This window comes from Equus asinus, chromosome 6, assembly GCF_041296235.1.
Source record: "Equus asinus isolate D_3611 breed Donkey chromosome 6, EquAss-T2T_v2, whole genome shotgun sequence".
NCBI lineage: Eukaryota > Metazoa > Chordata > Mammalia > Perissodactyla > Equidae > Equus > Equus asinus.
Window position 1 is genome coordinate 50,833,220 of NC_091795.1, and position 20,176 is coordinate 50,853,395.

The 20,176-nt window shown below is 34.3% G+C and overlaps 1 protein-coding gene across 3 annotated transcripts in view; it reads left to right on the forward strand.

Annotated features, from left to right (window-relative positions):
* Positions 1-15,245, forward strand: part of XPO1 (exportin 1) — a 41,712-nt gene extending 26,467 nt beyond the window's left edge. For all 3 annotated transcript variants that reach the window (XM_044772520.2, XM_070512051.1, XM_070512050.1), the window contains exons 7-25: positions 1,225-1,406; positions 2,336-2,384; positions 2,462-2,581; positions 4,041-4,169; positions 4,847-5,005; positions 6,013-6,210; positions 6,684-6,822; positions 7,028-7,209; positions 7,292-7,448; positions 7,544-7,707; positions 7,993-8,127; positions 8,473-8,656; positions 8,981-9,087; positions 10,833-11,027; positions 11,795-11,963; positions 12,639-12,773; positions 12,856-13,015; positions 13,094-13,190; positions 14,179-15,245. In XM_044772520.2, coding sequence (XP_044628455.1) covers positions 1,225-1,406; positions 2,336-2,384; positions 2,462-2,581; positions 4,041-4,169; positions 4,847-5,005; positions 6,013-6,210; positions 6,684-6,822; positions 7,028-7,209; positions 7,292-7,448; positions 7,544-7,707; positions 7,993-8,127; positions 8,473-8,656; positions 8,981-9,087; positions 10,833-11,027; positions 11,795-11,963; positions 12,639-12,773; positions 12,856-13,015; positions 13,094-13,190; positions 14,179-14,325 — 2,808 coding nt within the window. In that variant the 3' untranslated portion in view covers positions 14,326-15,245. The remainder of the gene's footprint in view (positions 1-1,224; positions 1,407-2,335; positions 2,385-2,461; positions 2,582-4,040; positions 4,170-4,846; positions 5,006-6,012; positions 6,211-6,683; positions 6,823-7,027; positions 7,210-7,291; positions 7,449-7,543; positions 7,708-7,992; positions 8,128-8,472; positions 8,657-8,980; positions 9,088-10,832; positions 11,028-11,794; positions 11,964-12,638; positions 12,774-12,855; positions 13,016-13,093; positions 13,191-14,178) is intronic.
* Positions 15,246-20,176: the final 4,931 nt, after the last annotated feature.

Sequence of the window (20,176 nt, forward strand, 5' to 3'; positions counted from 1 at the left end):
TGCTTTCCATGTAATCTATCTCAATCTTAATTGGTAAATCATTTCCTTTGAATTCAACATCCCTTTAGTTGATCTCTATACTTAGTCTGCTTTTCAAGCTTTCTAGGTAGTCTAACTTGAGAAATTTTATATTTACCTATTTTGTGTAATACATTAAAAAATTTTCCTGAAAACAATAATTGGTATATGAGGAGAAAAATTACTTTTCCATTTAGTAAGTTTTGGAAACACTTAGTTTTCTGAAACATTTGGATTTTCACTAAGTTACCCTGCATTTTATACCGAGGACTTTTTATTTTTAGCGTGTCTCTCTTTGAATGGGGAGAGGCAAGGAGTACAAGAAGTTAGTACCTCTTACCAACAGGTACAATTACAGAATATCTGGTTGGGAAATCCGTAGCATATATACGAAATAAATAGTACCTCAGGGATATTGTCGATTTGGTTACAGCCCACCACAATAAAATTAATAGAGCAGTAAAGCGAGTCACAGGCATTTTTTGGTTTTCCGGTGCATATAAAAGTTATGTTTGTGCTGTAGTCTATTAAGTGTGCAGTAGTATTATGTCTAAAGAAACAATGTACATACCTTAATTTAAAAAATACTTTATTGCTGAGAAATGCTAACCATCCTCTGAGCCTTTAGTGAGTCGTAATCTTTTTGCTGATGGATGGTCTTGTAAACATTACAGTATCTGCAGAGTGCAGTAAAGTGAAGCAAACTAAAATGAGGTATGCCTGTACAGTCTTTAAAATTTAATATAGACCATTAGGCTTTTGGTCAAAGATGATTCCATCCCCAGTTGTAATACCTCATTGCAAATTTATATGTCTAAATCCTACTATATATCAAGGCCCAGATTCCAGCCAAAGAAAATGTCTTTCCTTGGCCATCCGTTAGAGTTAGATCTTTCAGTCTTTGAGGATAATTTGCACATATTTATCTGGCAGTGTTGATACGCATACACATTAGAGCCAGGTGAGACCAATTTTGATCATTGAGAGGAGTCGTGGGGCATTTGAGACAGAGGACTTGATCTGTGTTGTGCTTTTATACCCAGTGTATTCTTTAGAGGGTAGCACATTTCCTGTCTTAATCAAGGGGGAGAAAATGAAAAGTGGTTGATATTTGCTCCTGCTTTTAGTATCACGCAATTTCTTTGAAGTTTGTTTTATTTGCCATTGACAAGGGAAATGAACTTAACATTTTCTGTCTTCTTTTAGATACTGAAACAAGAATGGCCAAAACACTGGCCAACTTTTATCAGTGACATTGTTGGAGCAAGTAGGACCAGTGAAAGTCTCTGTCAGAATAATATGGTGATTCTTAAGCTCTTGAGTGAAGAAGTATTTGATTTCTCTAGTGGACAGATAACCCAAGTGAAAGCTAAGCATTTAAAAGACAGGCAAGTAATTGTTTTGTTTTAGAATTTTTAAGTAATTTCCCAAATGATTTCAAGGAATTTAGGGGTAGATTGTAAATTTTTAAGGAACTGTGATTGTTAATAGCTTAAATTAACTTTTGATTGTTTTTGAGTACAAATTTAAGTAGTCCTAAAGTGAGCCCTAATATTCAAATCTGGAGGCTTGAAAAGTATCCAGTACTAAAGATAAGATGTCATGCTTCCGTTGTCACAGCAAGATAACTTCGTATATATCACATGCAAGGAATATAGATTGAGAGTTCCCAGAAACCTCGTTGAGATCTGTTTTATATGGAGACTACTTAATTATAGGTTCCAAGGAAATGAGTTATGTCCAAGTGTCAACTGAATTCTTATAAGTCCTCAAGTCCTACATCTTGTCAGTACCCGTATAGTTAACACTAAGAACATGCCGGACTTTGTTTTCTTCCACTTACTAATAAAAATTGGTTCTAGTCATTAGGGCACAGCAATATTTTACCTTTATATCTTTATGTGTTCAAACTAGCTTCAGAATTTATAATTTTCCTTCTGGTTTGGTGTGCTATAAGCACATTGTAGGATTTGGGGTATATCTAACGCCACTTCTTATTTTGGAGAGTTTTATTTCAACTATCTTGATTAAAAATATTAGATTGGTTGAAATTATTCAAATAGAGAAAGGATGACAAAAAACCAAACCTCCAAGAAAAGAAATGGTGTGTTCTTTATGGCAGTCTTTATGGGTAAATTTTTAAAGAGTGATATTACACAGTAAAATTTGTAGCTTTTGATGAAGTTATTGATATTTGTGTTTGAATACAAGTAACTCAAGTTTTTAATGACCTGATGGTTGACTTTTTTAGTAATTTTTGTTAGTATGTAAATACATATCTACGTGTCTTCTAAACTGATCACCTGTTTTTTTTTAGCATGTGCAATGAGTTCTCACAAATTTTTCAGCTGTGTCAGTTTGTGATGGTAAGTGCTTTTAATTTTATTTTTTCAGATAATTAATTGTAGGAAGTTCATTACTTATAGGTATGTTTTTGTTGCAGGAAAATTCCCAAAATGCTCCACTTGTACATGCAACTTTGGAAACATTGCTTAGATTTCTTAACTGGATTCCACTGGGATATATTTTTGAGACCAAGTTAATCAGCACATTAATTTATAAGGTATAGTGAATACATTTCAGTTATATTTATCACTGGATAGTTGTATATATTCTTGCAACTTGTAATGCTCTTTCATTATAGAAAAACCATTCTGTATTCATAGCCATAACCAACCTTGTTTCTAAGACGAGGAAACTACTCGGGAGAACTTTTCCATTGTTTCAAGTAGTCATTCTTTGACATAGTGTCCAAATCTTAATGATTGTACCACTTTATCCACATGGAATCTCAAGAATTGGGTGTGAACAACTGTTGAACAGATTTGATTTGAGTTTAGTTTGTATAGGTCACAATGAGGTGAGCGAGGACATGTTTCTACAAAATGGAAAGTCTGTATTTTTTTCCTGATAATTTTAAAGCACTATCAGGTACTGCCTATATAAAGTCTTATAATTGTTCATCCAAAAATAACCTGTTACCAGTTGGTTGCATTATCTTTCCAGGTGTTTTCTTGGCAGATAGAATGAATAAATTGTGTGCTTGATCAAGACCTTGTAAAAGCAGACCATTGTGACTTAGATTTGAGGCTTTGTAGTTCAGGGCTTGATAAGGTAATATTCTGTTCTAATACATTAATTTAAAGTATTAGAGCCATCATTTTGTTTATTGCTAGACAATTTACATAAAATTGTTTGCTGTTGTCAACAATTCTGCAGGAAACATTCTTAAACATAGGAAGGACAATTATGCGCTTGTCCATATATTTACTTTGCATAAATTTTTATACATGTAAGTATCAGGTCAATAGGTATGTCCATTTTTTAAGGCATTGGATGCTTACCAATTGCTGTCCAGAAATGGTATGCCATTTTTATACCTTCTCAACAATAGAATATGAAAAAGCCAGTTTTCCCACATTTTTCATTAATTGTGGGTGTGTTGCCCATCTCCTAAAATCCTAAGCAATTATAAATCTTGGGTCCTTTTTGTTTTTCTTTGTATTTATTTATTTTTGAGGAAGATTAGCCTTGAGCTAACATCTGCTGCCCATCTTCCTCTACTTTATATGTGGGACACCTACCACAGCATGGCTTGTCCAAGCGGTGCCGTTGGTGGCACCCAGGATCCGAACTGGCGAACCCCGGGCCGCCAAAGCGGAATGTGTGCACTTAACCGCTGCGCCACCAGGCCAGCCCCAAGATCTTTAGATTACACAGAAAACATTATGTCCTTAAAAGTCATATAATAGGTCCTAGGGAAGTTACTAAGCAAGTTTGTGTTTTTTAGCTTTCTGAGGACACATCAAAAGAAAGCAAAATTTGCTTCTAAAGCGTTTACTGTCTTTTGGGTAGATGATAAAATTTCCTTAAAATATATGTGTGCAACAATACGGATCACCCATTTATCTTTTTTTCTCTATGTTCCTGATTCTTAAATCCTTTGTTTTTTCTAATTGTTAATTTTAAGTAAAGTTTGTTAGGCCATCTAATTTTATAGCTTCCTTTTTTTATTAAAATAGTTCCTGAATGTTCCAATGTTTCGAAATGTCTCTCTGAAGTGCCTCACTGAGATTGCTGGTGTGAGTGTAAGCCAATATGAGGAACAATTTGTAACGCTATTTACACTGACAATGATGCAGCTAAAACAGGTACAGTGCTCTTAAAAACTGACTGAACAGTTTTAGTGCCTTAGAAAAAGTTGGGTTTGACTTGAACCATTTCAGCACAACTTATCATAATAGATGAGCTATAATGTGATTGTATGTTCATTATATAAAAACTAAAGTATTTTAGACATTTTATGAAAATTTTGAAAATTCCCTTGAAATAGGTTCTGGGAATATTGTAATTTATTACTACAAAATTTAGAAGATTGAAACCTAGGGTTTAATATCAATGCTGCTTTTGACCGTATGTCTCTGAAATGAAGGGATTGTCTATTCCTACTTTGATTTAGGTATATATGAAATTAATGTAGAGGTTAATCATAATAGTACATTACCTGTATATGTATCTGATCTGAATGAATTAATTGAGTATTTTTACATTTTAAATAACGCTAAGGAGGGAATTGCCTGATACAGGGGGAAAGTCAGAGAATAATCTTTTAGGAAATCTTACTACTTGCAACATGTAAAAAAAAAAGTCAAAAGCTAGGACACAGAGACAGAGAAACAGGTATAACAGACCCCAGGGAGCTCTAGTGAAGAGTTAGCTGTTTAACTCTGTATGTTTTAATGTTAGTAAAAGAGTGATGGAATCAAATGTAGTGTCTTTTGTTGTTGGTTATAAAATGCAGGCTAATGGTTCATATTTAAACTTGCAGATGCTTCCTTTAAATACCAATATTCGACTTGCATACTCAAATGGAAAAGATGATGAACAGAACTTTATTCAAAATCTCAGTTTGTTTCTCTGTACTTTTCTTAAGGAACATGGTCAACTTATAGAAAAAAGATTAAATCTCAGGGAAACACTCATGGAGGTAGGCTTTTTGAAGCCTTTGGCATCTGAAATTGTTCTCTACGTAATAAAAACTCTTAGCCCTTTGTTCTAAAATGTATGTACCTTTTGACATAACTTCTTACCTAATACTTGTTTGTGCATTATAGATATATGTTGTCAATTCTGAATTATAGGGTTTTTGATTTTGTGTTCTACATAATGCCAGATAAATAATTTATAATCAAAATTAAATTCCTAAAGGGAGACATTTCATTTCTAAGATGAAAAGTCTGAAGACCTTATTTTAAAATTGAGGTGTAATTCACATAATATAAAACTATCCATTTTAAAGTATAGAATTGAGTGGCGTTTAGTACATTCACAGTATTGTCAGCCATCATCTATCTATCCCAAAACATTTTCATCACCCATAAAGAATGATGGTACCCATTGAAACAGTTGCTCCTTCATTCCAACCCCCACCTCCCACCCCCCAGCCCCCAGCAACCACTAATTTGTTCTCTGTCTCTGGACTTACCTTTTCTGAACCTTTCATGTCAGTGGAATCATAATATATGGTCTTCTGTATTGGCTCCTTTGACTTAGTGTGTTTTCGAAGGTTCACCATGTTACAGCATGTACCAGTACTTCATTGCCTTTTATGGTTGAATAACATTCCATTGTATGGATATATCACATTTTGTGTGTCTATGCATCAGTTGGTGTACTTTTGGACTGTTTCCACCTTTTTGCTGTTAGTATACCAAATGTTTTTTAATGTTGGTACCTTTGTCAGAGAATTAATTAACAGATGTTTTGAACCCAACAAGTATGTAAGGTTTTTGAAGTGTTCTAGGACATGTCAGAAGAAAGCACAATTTGCTCTATAGAATTTCTGCAGTCCTTTGGATGGATAATGAAACCTCACAGTTGAGCAAAGTAAAACATGAACTTTTATCTCCTGTTAACATAAGAAGTGGAAAGCAGTTTGACGTTGGTTAATAATACCTAAGGGATTATTTTAATAGTTTTGGGTCTTCTGTGTAGGCCCTTCATTATATGCTGTTGGTATCAGAAGTGGAGGAAACAGAAATCTTTAAGATTTGTCTTGAGTACTGGAATCATTTGGCAGCTGAACTGTATAGAGAGAGCCCATTCTCTACATCTGCGTCTCCATTGCTATCTGGAAGTCAACATTTTGATGTTCCTCCCAGGAGACAGCTGTATTTGCCTGTGTTATCCAAGGTAACAATAAAGTGGGTGGTTGAATGCTCTTCCCGTTGCTTACTGTGATTTTGAGAAGTAAAGGCAAATACTGGCTTTTAATTTTTGGCTAAACTATGTAAATAAGTAAGCTGCAAAAAGAGAATCCAGCAACTTCTCCATGCATGTTGAATACTAGAGCATGGGTTGGTATGAGAATTTATGGCTCTGACAAGTGTGGTCCTTCTGCAAGCAGCACCAGCACCACCTGTGAGTTCATTAGAAATGCAAATTAAGAGGCCACTCATCAGTCTGCACATGAGACACAGGAAACTTGAGTTGATTTCTTATTCCTGATAAAGTTTGAAAACCATTGTTGTAGAATTACATTTTAAATATATTTTATATTGTGTGGATAATTTTGTTTGATATGTTGGTGTTAAGTGCATCTCTTTTTTTTGCTACATTTGCTGCGGCTGATTTCAAAGATCTAATAGATTTTTCTTGTTGAATAGGTCCGTTTATTGATGGTTAGTCGTATGGCTAAACCAGAGGAAGTATTGGTTGTAGAAAATGATCAGGGAGAAGTTGTAAGAGAATTCATGAAGGATACAGATTCCATAAATTTGTATAAGAATATGAGAGAAACATTAGGTAAGTTAATAAATACTATGAATTTAATCCTTTATCTTTGTAATTCTTTTCTGAGGTGGACATATTTTTTATGAAATGTGGTACATTTAGTTTCTAAATGTTAATACCCATCTTTTACTAATGTGCTATTATTCCTTAGTAAAAATCATTTTGCTCATTAAGTTTCACATTTGAAACATTTGGAATTTTTTTCTTTCCTTTGTAGTTTATCTTACTCATCTGGATTATGTAGATACAGAAAGAATAATGACTGAGAAGCTTCACAATCAAGTGAATGGTACAGAATGGTCATGGAAAAATTTGAATACGTTATGTTGGGCAATAGGCTCCATTAGTGGAGCAATGCATGAAGAGGATGAAAAACGATTTCTTGTTACTGTTATAAAGGTATGCAAGTGATATGTATGAACTAGAACTGTTAGATAAGTATATTTTATTATAAGTAACTGAAATTTGTCTTATTTTACAGGATCTATTAGGATTATGTGAACAGAAAAGAGGCAAAGATAATAAAGCTATTATTGCGTCCAATATCATGTACATAGTAGGTCAATATCCAAGATTTTTAAGAGCTCACTGGAAATTTTTGAAGACTGTAGTTAACAAGCTATTTGAATTCATGCATGGTATTTTATCTTTATTTAATATGTTTTGTTATTTTTGTTGAACGAAAGACAAAATTTCTCTTGAAAATTTTTTGATAAATGTTTTGTTTTGTTAGAGACCCATGATGGAGTCCAGGACATGGCTTGTGATACTTTCATTAAAATAGCTCAAAAATGCCGCAGGCATTTTGTTCAGGTTCAGGTTGGAGAAGTCATGCCATTTATTGATGAGATTTTGAACAACATTAACACTATAATTTGTGATCTGCAGCCTCAACAGGTATGTGGAGCACTAAGCATATTTTTCTTAGAAAATGTAACTACTGTTTTAATTAGAATTCATTAATGGGAATAGAAAGAATGCCACTATTGGATTTAGTTCAAGTGCCTCTGGTTAAGTTTTCATAGCGAAGCAGAAATTGAAGCAGAAGTTGGTTAGGCTGTTTTCCTACCTAATATAAATTATTTCTGACATTTATTAAGATTAGTTTCAGTAGTTACGTAAATTGTTTGTGGTTTTTCTTACTATAGTACATAAAAGTAAAATGTCTGCCTTTTAATATAGGTCCATACGTTTTATGAAGCTGTGGGGTACATGATTGGTGCACAGACAGACCAAACAGTACAAGAACATTTGATAGAAAAATACATGCTACTCCCTAATCAAGTTTGGGATAGCATAATCCAGCAGGCAACCAAAGTAAGTTTTACTACTTTTTATAAAAGTTTTAATGGAATTTAAGAGGGCAATGTTATTTACAAAAATATCAAATTCAGTACCTTTGACATGTATAGCTGATCCATAATTGCTTTTATGTGTTTTTTGCACATTTAAAAAAAAAATTGTAGTGTATTTGTTTGATGGTAAATTGGGAATATTTCACTCTATTCTTAGTTGTAGGTACAATTAAGAAAGACTTCCGTGTTTGTTTTACCATTTAGGATTATAAATGTGGTGTGCAGTAAGGTGGCTAGTGTGTTTTGTTTTAATAATTACAGGGATAATTCTCATGTGATAAATGGAATTTGTTTTTATCCTTCACAGAATGTGGATATACTTAAAGATCCTGAAACAGTCAAGCAGCTTGGTAGCATATTGAAAACAAATGTGAGAGCCTGCAAAGCTGTTGGACACCCCTTTGTAATTCAACTTGGGAGAATTTATTTAGATATGCTTAATGTATACAAGTGCCTCAGTGAAAATATTTCTGCAGCTATCCAAGCTAATGGTAAGTGATTCTGAATTCTTAATGGAATGCTGTATAACAAATCACTTCTTCATTGGCTGCCTTGGTATAAGCATTCAGTATTTCTCACAGTACTAAATTAACCCCCTCACTTCCCAGATGACCCTAGACAATTTTTTTTGACCAGTTGCATGCCTCTTCCCTTATAAAATTAGTCTTAGTTTATTTTCCCAATAAATTCGTCTGTGTACCCTTGTCTTTAAGTTTTTTAATGGTAAATGACAACTAATAGGCTTTGAAGCACATGTAGCTACCAATGTAGAATTTTAGTTGTGAAGTTGGATTCCACTTGATTGTATTTTTTAGGTGAGATGGTTACAAAGCAACCATTGATTAGAAGTATGCGAACAGTAAAAAGGGAAACTTTAAAGTTAATATCTGGTTGGGTGAGCCGGTCCAATGATCCACAGATGGTAAGTGAGATGTTGTGCTTTTTGTTTTTTGAGTTGATGCTGTATCCTCTGGAATATAGTATATCTCTATATGCATTTAGCCAATTTAAAGGTAACTTAGATGTCTACCTTTGGTATTATTTTATAGCATTCTATTTATTGGAGTCCTTGAGTACCTTAAAATACTATCAGTTATATACCATCTTCCAACGAAATTGCTGTTAGTGGGAGGTGGTGGCAATATGTAAAAAGACCGCTGAGAAGATTGGATCATTTTTATTTTTCCACGGATCCTTAGAGTTCAGATGGAACTTTTGTGTTCCTCATGATTTGCAGAGCAGTTTACAAAGCTGTCATTAGTTTGCCTCTTCAGTGAGAGTATGTGCTTTCCCAGTTGAAGGTTTGAAAGTCACTCTTATTCTCGTATTCCTTTTAGTCTTAATCATTTTCAGAAAAGAAAATGGTTTTCAGGAACTAAACGAGCTCTGTATGCCTCAACTTGGAAAAATGTGAATTGTTTTTATTGTTATACCTTTTCATTCTCTTGATCCTTGGAACATTACAAGAAATCCTATTGTTTTATCACTGCTGTGTGGAAATAGTGGTTTACCTGTATGCTATTTACTTTCATTATTTTGAAATTTGAATATTGTTCTTTTGATGAGGAAGTCTTTTTCAAGAAACTTGTTCAGAAAGCAATTGTGGAATTCTCAAGGTTATCAAACTTAAATGTTAAAAGGTTTTGAACATGTGGGTTATGAGATCAGAGCTGTATTTAAAATTGGAAAGTAATGGATAGGATGAATTGAAGGAATTGTGAAGTTCATAATTTATAATATCTTGGGCAAATTTCAGGCGTATCGGTAATAATAACAAGGAGGGTATTATATTTTACAACTAAGATTTATTTTGAGGTTTGAGGCAGTGAATTCAAAGAGTTTTGACAACATTTCACATCCAGTTTGTGGGGAAAGAATTATTTCAGTCAAGGGCAGAAATGAGAACCAATTCTAAGAAAGATCAAGTAGGTATTTGGAAAAATAATTTTGTGCTTATCCTTCAAATCTTACTAGACTTGTTTTCTACATCAGGATACTACTAACGCTAGTAATCTCCAGTTAAATGGAACATTGGTTGTATTTATTGTATGAATCTTAATAGAGAACCTATTAAAAACATCAAAGTTAGAAATTAGTGTGACTTTGTTTACTGAAAGTCATATAGAAACCCACAGTCTTTCTGGCACAGTTCCAGTTTTTTTAATGAGAGTAAGTGCTGGTTATTATTGATTGGAATACTTAGTAATTAGCATTTATTACATTAAAAAAACATTGATTGGGGATGTCTACTTTTGGTTAAATATGAGTGCCTTGATTTTTATAGGCATTATCCATTCAAGAAACTGATATAATCTTGGTTAGAAGGACTTTTCTTTCCTTTTAGGTTACTCATCCCCACATACACAGTATTCTTGGAAATCCTGGTCCTCCCACAGTGACTTGGAGCAGATCACTTGATTTTGGGACTCAATTTCCTTAGTAATTACAGATTTGAACTATACTGTGTCCATGACCCTTCCAAACTGATTATGATTTCTTGGTTTCTTTTGGTAAAAATTTCTAATGTATGGAAACATAATCAAAGCATAGGAGTTTCCGCTTTTCAGCAGATGATCAACCTAAATCTTATAGACAGCACTGACCAAGTGGTTTATAACAGTTAGCAAGTGCCTACAAGTTTTTTTGTGTTTTTTTTTTTTTTAACAGGTAGCTGAAAATTTTGTTCCTCCTCTGTTGGATGCAGTTCTTATTGATTATCAGAGAAATGTCCCAGCTGCTAGAGAGCCAGAAGTGCTTAGTACTATGGCTATTATTGTCAACAAGTTAGGAGGACATATAACAGCTGAAATACCTCAAATATTTGATGCTGTTTTTGAATGCACATTGAATATGATAAATAAGGTATGTGATTTACATTTCAATTATATCATGGGAATTTCTGCAGTATATCCTTATAACTCTTGAAAGTATTAATGATATCTGTGAGTGTAGCATGATTTTTAGTCTTGAGTTAAATATTTGAACTTCTAGATAAGGAAGATACTTGTTTTGCTTTGTTGTTTTAATTTACTACAAAAAAATCTTAATACAAGTGGAGTAAATTTGATAGATTGTAACTTTTATTCAGATAGCAGCTAGCATTTATTGAAAACTTGCTGCATTTTAGGCATTAACAATTTAGTGGTATTAATTTGTTTAAATAAAGAAAAAGGCAGGTCTACATTTTCACTTATAAAAGTTTAGTATATGCTTATAAGAAATGGGACAATACGTTAACCAATAAGGAAAAAATATAGATGTAAGTGTATAAAGTTATACAGTGGCAAACAATTTTTCTGATCGTTTTAGTGGTCTCAAAGCGCTAGTGATAGTCTCAGAGTTAGCAGAAAATGTGATGTTCTTTATGTGGGTTTTGATGAGTTCTCTTTATAATAAGATGACCTTGTGTTTCTCCATTTTGGTAATTCATTTGTGTAATAAATGGTAATTTCATCTTCCGTAAGAGGTGAATTATATTGTATTAGGGTTTGCCTTTCAGGAGGCCATACATCTTATGGGGTCCCCTAACAACTCTAAACACGGATACTGAATTAGGGCTGGCCTTTTCCCTCCCATTTAACATAATTAAGGCATTGAAACTTTATTGTGTTCCCATGGTTTATTTTTAGGACTTTGAAGAATATCCTGAACACAGAACAAACTTTTTCTTACTACTTCAGGCTGTCAATTCTCATTGTTTCCCAGCATTCCTGGCCATTCCACCTGCACAGTTTAAACTTGTTTTAGATTCCATTATTTGGGCCTTCAAACATACTATGAGGAATGTTGCAGATACAGGTAAGTACACAAAATGATGTCCTTCTGTTCATTAGCCTACCAGTCCACAAACTGTATAGATCCTTACAGACAGATGTATAGTTGTAGACAGGTAGGTATCACCTATTGTCGGGGTTTTGTTTGAGTGCATCAATTGTATATGTAGGTCTGAGTAAGTCCTAAAAGCAGCTTGTCTGTTCCAGAGTGAGTCCATAGCAGGATGGAGTTATGGGTATAAAATTCAAGGTAGGGAGAACACTTATCCAGATCCTCACCAGTAAGATTTTCCTTTCCCCAGTAATGCTTTTCTTCTGTGGCACTACAGGTCAACTAAAGATAAAACAAAAGAAATTTCTAGCAGGAGTGATTTTGATTTGTTTTTAAATAGTAATTGGTTTGTGTAATAGAAGTGTCTACTTCGTTATGCTGTTTTGGGAGTGGATTTGGAGGGAATCAACTATACCTTCAGAAATGGTGGAAAGGTGGTAATGGTTATTACTTAGATTGTAGTCTGTAAGTAAGCAGGCGTTGATTCAAGTTGAACTCTATTACTAATTCAAGATAATTTAGGCAAATAATTGTTAGTCATTAGCAAAAAGGGAGAATGGGCTTTGAATCAGAATAGTTTAATAGCTGAAATACTATCATGACTGTTATCAGACTGTAATAACTTTGTCGGTGTTCTGTGTATTTTAGGCTTACAGATACTTTTTACACTCTTACAAAACGTTGCACAAGAAGAAGCTGCAGCTCAGAGTTTCTATCAAACTTATTTTTGTGATATTCTTCAGCATATCTTTTCTGTTGTGACAGACACCTCACATACTGCTGGTGAGAATTTAAAGCCATAAAAATGTTAAGTGATCCAGTTGTTACTACATCTTGGAGTTAATAATGTTCTTCTTATCAACAGGTTTGACAATGCATGCGTCAATACTTGCATATATGTTTAATTTGGTTGAAGAAGGAAAAATAAGTACACCATTAAATCCTGGAAATCCAGTTAACAACCAAATGTTTATTCAGGAATATGTGGCTAATCTCCTTAAGTCTGCATTCCCTCATCTACAAGAGTAAATATACTTTTTAATAAAGTTAAATTTTTCAGTTAAAAAAAAGTGATTATTTAATCATTGTGTTTTGATTTGCAGTGCTCAAGTAAAGCTCTTCGTGACTGGGCTTTTCAGCTTAAATCAGGATATTCCCGCTTTCAAGGAACATCTTAGGGATTTCCTAGTACAAATAAAGGTATGTATTTTATTTGCAGTTGCGGAAATAGTAAGGCTAAATATGATTTCATTGTTGCGTTGTAAAATTAACCACTTTATTTGTAATGCAAAATGAGTGTGCTTTTAATGTACAGCCTTATTAGTCTGAGACTGATTACAGAATGAAAAACTATAAATCAGGGCTAGGAAAAGGATAGATTTGAAATGTTTTGGAAACTTGTTACTAATATAATTCATTTTAGATGATCTAAATATCTCTTTCGATATTCTGATTGAATCCCACAGATGTTTTAAGGAGTGGAATGTGAGAACGAAACACATTTGTAGTTCCTTTTGGGATTTTATGCCCATTTTGTTAGTGAGGAATACATTTTAGGGAACCACGACAATTAGCACATATCAGCCTGTTTCTACTGTTCTCATACAATGCTCCATTCAAACTTATGGGAAGAGGGATTTTTCTTATATTTTGATTTAAAGAAATTCAAAAGTATCATAAAACCCGTAAATAATTGGTGGATTATCTTATTCGTGACTGTTAAATAAGAATTGGGTCACGGAAGATAGTCAGGTTTTTTCCTCCAAAATACAAATAGTTTGTAAATATAGTAGCTAAGTATAAAAACTAATTGCTGAAGTAGAGAGAGAATGCAAAGAAGGGTGAAAATTACCTAAAACACTACAATTAAGACAATGACAATTGTTTTAATTGATCATTAGTCTTAAGAGAAACAGCTTTCTTAATATCTTTGCTTTGAAGTATATTTTATATATGGCATCAGACAATGTAACCTTTCCCCCCCCCAACTAGCACCTTTGGTTTTTTTAATTCAGCTACATAGAATTATATTCAACATACTATAATTTAAACTCAACCAATTGATGGATAAATTATATCCCTTGTATAAACAGCAAGGTGCTTATCTACACACTTTTTTTCCCAAAGGTGAGTCACTTTCCAAAATTGAAGTTTATTATGTTGATATTTCAATTATCTGTTTTCATAGGAGTTTGCAGGTGAAGATACATCTGATTTGTTTCTGGAAGAAAGAGAAACAGCTCTTCGACAGGCTCAGGAAGAGAAACATAAACTTCAAATGTCTGTCCCTGGCATCCTTAATCCACATGAAATTCCAGAAGAAATGTGTGATTAAAATCAGAAGTCAAGCTGGTTTTTTTTTTTTTCTTTTGTTTTTTTCTTTTTCTCTGCGACTCTTATTAGCAGAAGAAAACAGCATCTGGATATTTGTCGACCAAAATGATGCCAATTTGTAAATTAAAATGTCACCTAGTGGCCCTTTTTCTTATGTGTTTTTTGTATAAGAAATTTTCTGTGAAATATCCTTCCATTGTTTAAGCTTTTGTTTTGGTCATCTTTATTTAGTTTGCATGAAGTTGAAAATTAAGGCATTTTTTAAAATTTTACTTCATGCCCATTTTGTGGCTGGGATGGGGGAGGAGGCAAATTCAATTTGAACTTATACTTGTAAATTCTAATGCAAAATTATACAATTTTTCCTGTAAACAATACCAGTTTTTAATTAGGGAGCATTTTCTTTCTAGCCTGTATTTCAGCCTAGAAGAAAAGATAATGAGTAAAACAAATTGCGTTGTTAAAAGGATTATAGTGCTGCATTGTCTGAAGTTAGCACCTCTTGGACTGAATCGTTTGTCTAGACTACATGTATTACAAGTCTGTATGACAAGTTTGCAGCAAGATCATGTGCATATCATCCCATTGTAAAGCGACTTCAAAAAATATGGGAACACAGTTAGTTATTTTTACACAGTTCTTTTTGTTTTTGTGTGTGTGTGCTGTCGCTTGTCGACAACAGCTTTTTGTTTTCCTCAATGAGGAGTGTTGCTCATTTGTGAGCCTTCATTAACTCGAAGTGAAATGGTTAAAAATATTTATCCTGTTAGAATAGGCTGCATCTTTTTAACAACTCATTAAAAAACAAACAAAACAAAACTCTGGCTTTTGAGATGACTTATACTAATTTACATTGTTTACCAAGCTGTAGTGCTTTAAGAACACTACTTAAAAAAGCAAAATAAACTTGGTTTACATTTATTTTCCCTTTATTGGCTCAAAATTATTCCTTTATTAATGAAAGTGGTTATTTGTGTTTAGGTATTAGGTACCATTTTTAAATGAAGTTTGATACCTGTTGTCTTACAAATATTTCTAAGGTTCTAGGGAGTAAAGGCAGCAGTTGTGTAAAATGAACATGCTGCTGAGATACACCTTCTGTTCCCGAGAAACAAATGCCTCCTGTGACGGGTTGACTCATTTTACCTTTACTTGCGATTAAAGAGCATTGTCTCTTGTCTCCTCTGGCTAAGTGTAACAGATTGAAGATTAGCCTTAGATCAGGAACCCCCATGCAAGAAGCTATTGCAGATGTTTTTGAGTAATTATATTCTTGTAAAATGTAACCCTTAGAAGTCGTGTTATCCCTTTAAGAAAGGTGGGAGGAAGGGAAAAAATGTGTAGACAGCCTATAAAAACAAAAAAGTGGTGGAACTAAGGGGATAGGAACAGGAAATCAGCTTGAGGGAACATGTTTCCAGAGGATTAAACTAGACTAAAACCTAAGCATTTGAACTGCCTTATTTTCATGTTGAATCAGCAATTTGGTCTAGCTGCTGTACTCCTGATTTTATAGGTCTTTGGCAAAACTGCCATCATTTCAGTAGAATGTAATTCTGCATAAGATGCTTTTTTTCTAGAACTGCAAATGGTAAGAATTCCAGTGTTCAAAGAATATTGGAAAACTTTAGCTTTGTTAAATTCATTGATTCAGTCTTATTATTGGTGTTTGCCTAAAAATTTCTTTTGAGAGGTTTTCTTGGATCAGCCAAGAGTCGAGGTCCAGATTGTTCACTCTCTCTTGAATTTGCTATAAAGTTCACGTTGTTTATAATAGCCGTGACCATTTCTCACATTGGTCATATATAATTTTCTTATCCTCCTACAGCCCACTGCCAACTCCCTGGACTCTTGATATGTTGTGGATGTTGCAAGAAATTAATCTTTGGCTTCAGAACCAGGATAGTCCACTTTGAATTAGAAATGACTGGCAACTAGGGATTCAACCATTGACAAAAGTAAATTTAGACCTTTAAACGAATAACGATAATTATAGCTATAGGCTATAAAAAGAATCATTTTTTTCAAGGTTTAAAATATATAAGCTGGATACATTCAAGGAAAATCCATAAATCGAACTAGAAACATGAGAATTGTTTTCTTTCTTTGAAGTAGATCTCATCAGAGATACATTTTATTCTATAGTTTGATCCTTTGCAGGAAGATTGTTTTGTGAGAGGATTGGGCAAAGAGGAAATTTGACCCAAACTAGAGAAAATGATAGTGATAGCAAATTAAATCTAGGGTGGACACTTCTTGCTTATTTTTAAGTTATGCATTTGCCTCAGCCTTCAGGGTATTTGACAGCAAAGCACACTGATAACTGGCCATTTCCGATGTTTGCCACAGTGCTATTTAATTAGAAACAAGGCAGCATCTCAATTATAAATTGTGAGGGGAACTGGAATAGTCTTTCATAGTAAGTGGGTCTGAACCCTTGTGTCAGCGCTCATTAGATGGGGAATTGGGGCAAGTCATTTGAACTCATTTGAAAAGTGGGATCACAAACCTAAGTCCTGGCACGGTTGTGAAGATGTAGCTGTAAACCTATGCCAAGATGCCTGACACCATGTCTCACCAATTCTAGGATGCATTTTTTTCTTTACATTTTAGCTTCTCTGAAATTGAGGTATATCTCAAAATCCATGCTATCTTACAATTTCTGTGTCCAAGCAATATCACTAACTTCTATTCTTGCCTTTTCATTTGTGAACTTAATCATAGCTGGCTGTATGCATTTGTTAGTTTAATTGCTGTTTAAAAAGTGTCTTCCAAAGGATTGTTCAGCATCAAAATATTACTGTACAATATATGCAAAAAGGCATACAGAAGTAGCAGGACATAAACTTGAAGTTAAGGAAGGAAATATTCATTATTGGAAGGATAACTACAATTCCATATTTTCTTGGAAAGTGGCAACCAAATTTTTCTTGGGACCTAAGCAAGGGAACTGCCGGTAGGCTATAATGCAAAGAATTGTCTACCAAATGCCAAGCAATGCAGTTTTATTCATGAGAAATTGAAAAAGTGTGAAGAGATTAATGAAATGTCAAAAAGGCTGGTATAATCAATTCATGCATTTTGCAGGACTCATAAATACTATCATAGTTGCCAGTGTTTTCTCCTTGGTGGTACATAAAATAACAGTACATCTCGTGTTTGATGTCACCTTAGATTTGAAAAAAGCAGTAAGCAAACCAACTATGAGTTCAGGTCAGTCTTCACAGACTGTTCTTACCCACTTTTGTGTCTAATCTACTTTGGTAGGCCTACCTAAGATGCAAACATTTCATGGTTCGATGCCAACAGATAAGCAAGGATGGAGTTTGAAAAAAAATACTAGAATCCTGAGAGGAGCTAATTGGTCTGATTTGGTAGTGTATGTATTGGATTTTCCTCCCAAAAAGTTACCAGCAGAATTCATTGTGTAATAATATGAAAGGCTTAAGTCTTTATGGGAAAAATATCAGTCACCTGCGCCTATGAACTGATTTCGGTCCTGTGATTAAAAGCTCATGGACAAAATGTCTGGATTATAAAGTTATTTAAAATATATTTAATATTTAAAAGTAGTATTTTTGGTAAGTAAGTACTGTCGTAGAGTTTCTCACCATCTCTTGTGCTTTCCATCTTTATGATGCATTCTGGGTAAATTTACAAAATTAACAGTAATTCGGTAATATATCTAGTCCATATTTAGGTTCCTCCAGCCGTTCCTAAGACTTAATGTCTTTCATGGCTTGTGTTTTCCCCAATGGAAATCCAATTTAGATTTGTGCTTTTTGCATTTGTAGTCATTGAGTTTATTTCAGTGATCATTTCTCACTTAATGTATATTTGATTACCTTTTAGATCTGTCTTAAAATAGTCTTCTCAATTTTCACGTCTGTTTAAGCATAGTTTATATTCTGTATTGCTCATTACTGGGATTGACAAAAGCCCCCTATCCCCACCTCCCTGCTGGTAACCAGGGGTTCATAGCCCGCTTAGCATTTTGATTTAAAATTTCATTCTGGGAACCCGAGGGAATAAACCTCTACTAGAAAGGGGAAGGGGGAGAGTGAATTGAAGAAACTAGCAGTCTCAACCAGAAGTTCAACACAAATTAAGTGAAAATAAAGGACAAAAGGCAGCTGACTGTATGGAAAAAGTAAAAGGTCTTCCCTGAGCATTCAAGTACTAATAACACCAGCTGAAATTGCTCCTGTGGCAGTGGCAGCCACCTCTCTTATTCACTGTCCATGATTAGAAAAAATTCATCTGTACAGGGTGGCAGATAGAACTCCTTGTTACTAATTGCTGTGTTGCGAGATAAGCAAAAAAACTGCTGAAACCAATACCCTGACTTTACAAATGTAAACTTTAAAACCTGAAGGAGAGGAGAAATTACAAAGGTTGGAGTGGGAAAGGCTGTGTCTAAGTTGGGGAAGTTTACATGGGAAACCTGTTATTTCCATTGCAAAAAGGTCTTGGAAAGATGGATATCTAAAATTCCAGTCCTTTCCTTGATCCACCTCTAATTGATCTAATGCCCAAACAATACCACTGCTCTCACTTCTGTTAGGACACTCATGGAAATTATGTTTTCCCCCAAAGTTTGCTAACTAAACTGGATATTTTCTTGCTGACGTGGAAGTATTTGCTCCACTTTCAAAAGGCTTCCTTTGCTCTCTCGCCGTGTGAGCATTTCTTTGGAGCTTATTGTAGGTCAATATGCACTGTATTAAGTGTCTCTTCTTCTGTTCACCTATTAAAAAGACTAGTGTAATGCAAGCTGGGATACACTTTTTTGTACCCTAGTGGGGGACATAACAGGAGATCCAGCCTGAAATGAGTTCTTTGTACTTGACACCCTAACTGAAGTGACTGGTCCAGAAGCTCCTTCCCCTACAGATAGAACAGGAAGGAAACTCAGCCTCCCATACTTTGGTCTCAATATACTAATAAGATCATTCATCCAAGTGAGGTGAGACTTATTCAATATGCCCAATCAGTTCAGAGCAAACTATTCTTAAATATGTTTCAGCTATTTATGATTCACTTAGCTTTTAGACACAGAGATAGTGTACTTCACCTTGTTTTTCGGACTATTGCTCCACAAGAAGTCCTTTTGTTCCCGAGTCCACCTCAAGTCTGAGTCTTGCTCTTCATCAGGGACAGTTTACGTGGTAGAACCAATGTCCTAAGCTTTGAGGTTGGCCAAGTTGCCCTTTAGGTTGCCTTAAGCATTACAAATAGGTTAAAAAAAAAACCACCACTTTGTTTTCTTAAAAAAGGATTCTCAGAGCAGAAATAATTAGCCAGTTATTAGCCTATAGGAAGAAAATTTTCTGCTCAGGGACGTTTGAAACCAGTTCATGAGTGAGCTGTCAAGAGGCTACAATGTTAAAAGTAGAAGAGCTTGGATTTATCTGTGCATAGCCACAAAAAAGTCGTCCTGATAGATTTTAGAAGCTAGATGGCTCTTCCGGATACACTCTTGGGCAGTAGTCCTTACTCATTGGGGGCTGTGCAATCACCCTTCACAGTATTTACACATTTTATATCCCATAGAGCCTTGGCTGACTACGTTGCTTGCACCGGACGCTTCCTGACAGCCAACCTAAAGGAAAAAGGACTCTCTTAGAAACAATTTTTTTTACCACAGAGTTTATTTTTAATTCAGCAATGCAAGCACTAACCCCAAAGCTTATATTAATTTAAAACACATACTTGTTTATGTAATTGCATAAAGTTCTATCTAGGGTAGGAAATGGTATGTGTCCGTAAACTGTTACCTGTTAATATTCAGCTAAGTTAATTGTAGATTAATTCATTAGTTTGTTGTGTTTGCATCTCTTAATTCTTCAAGG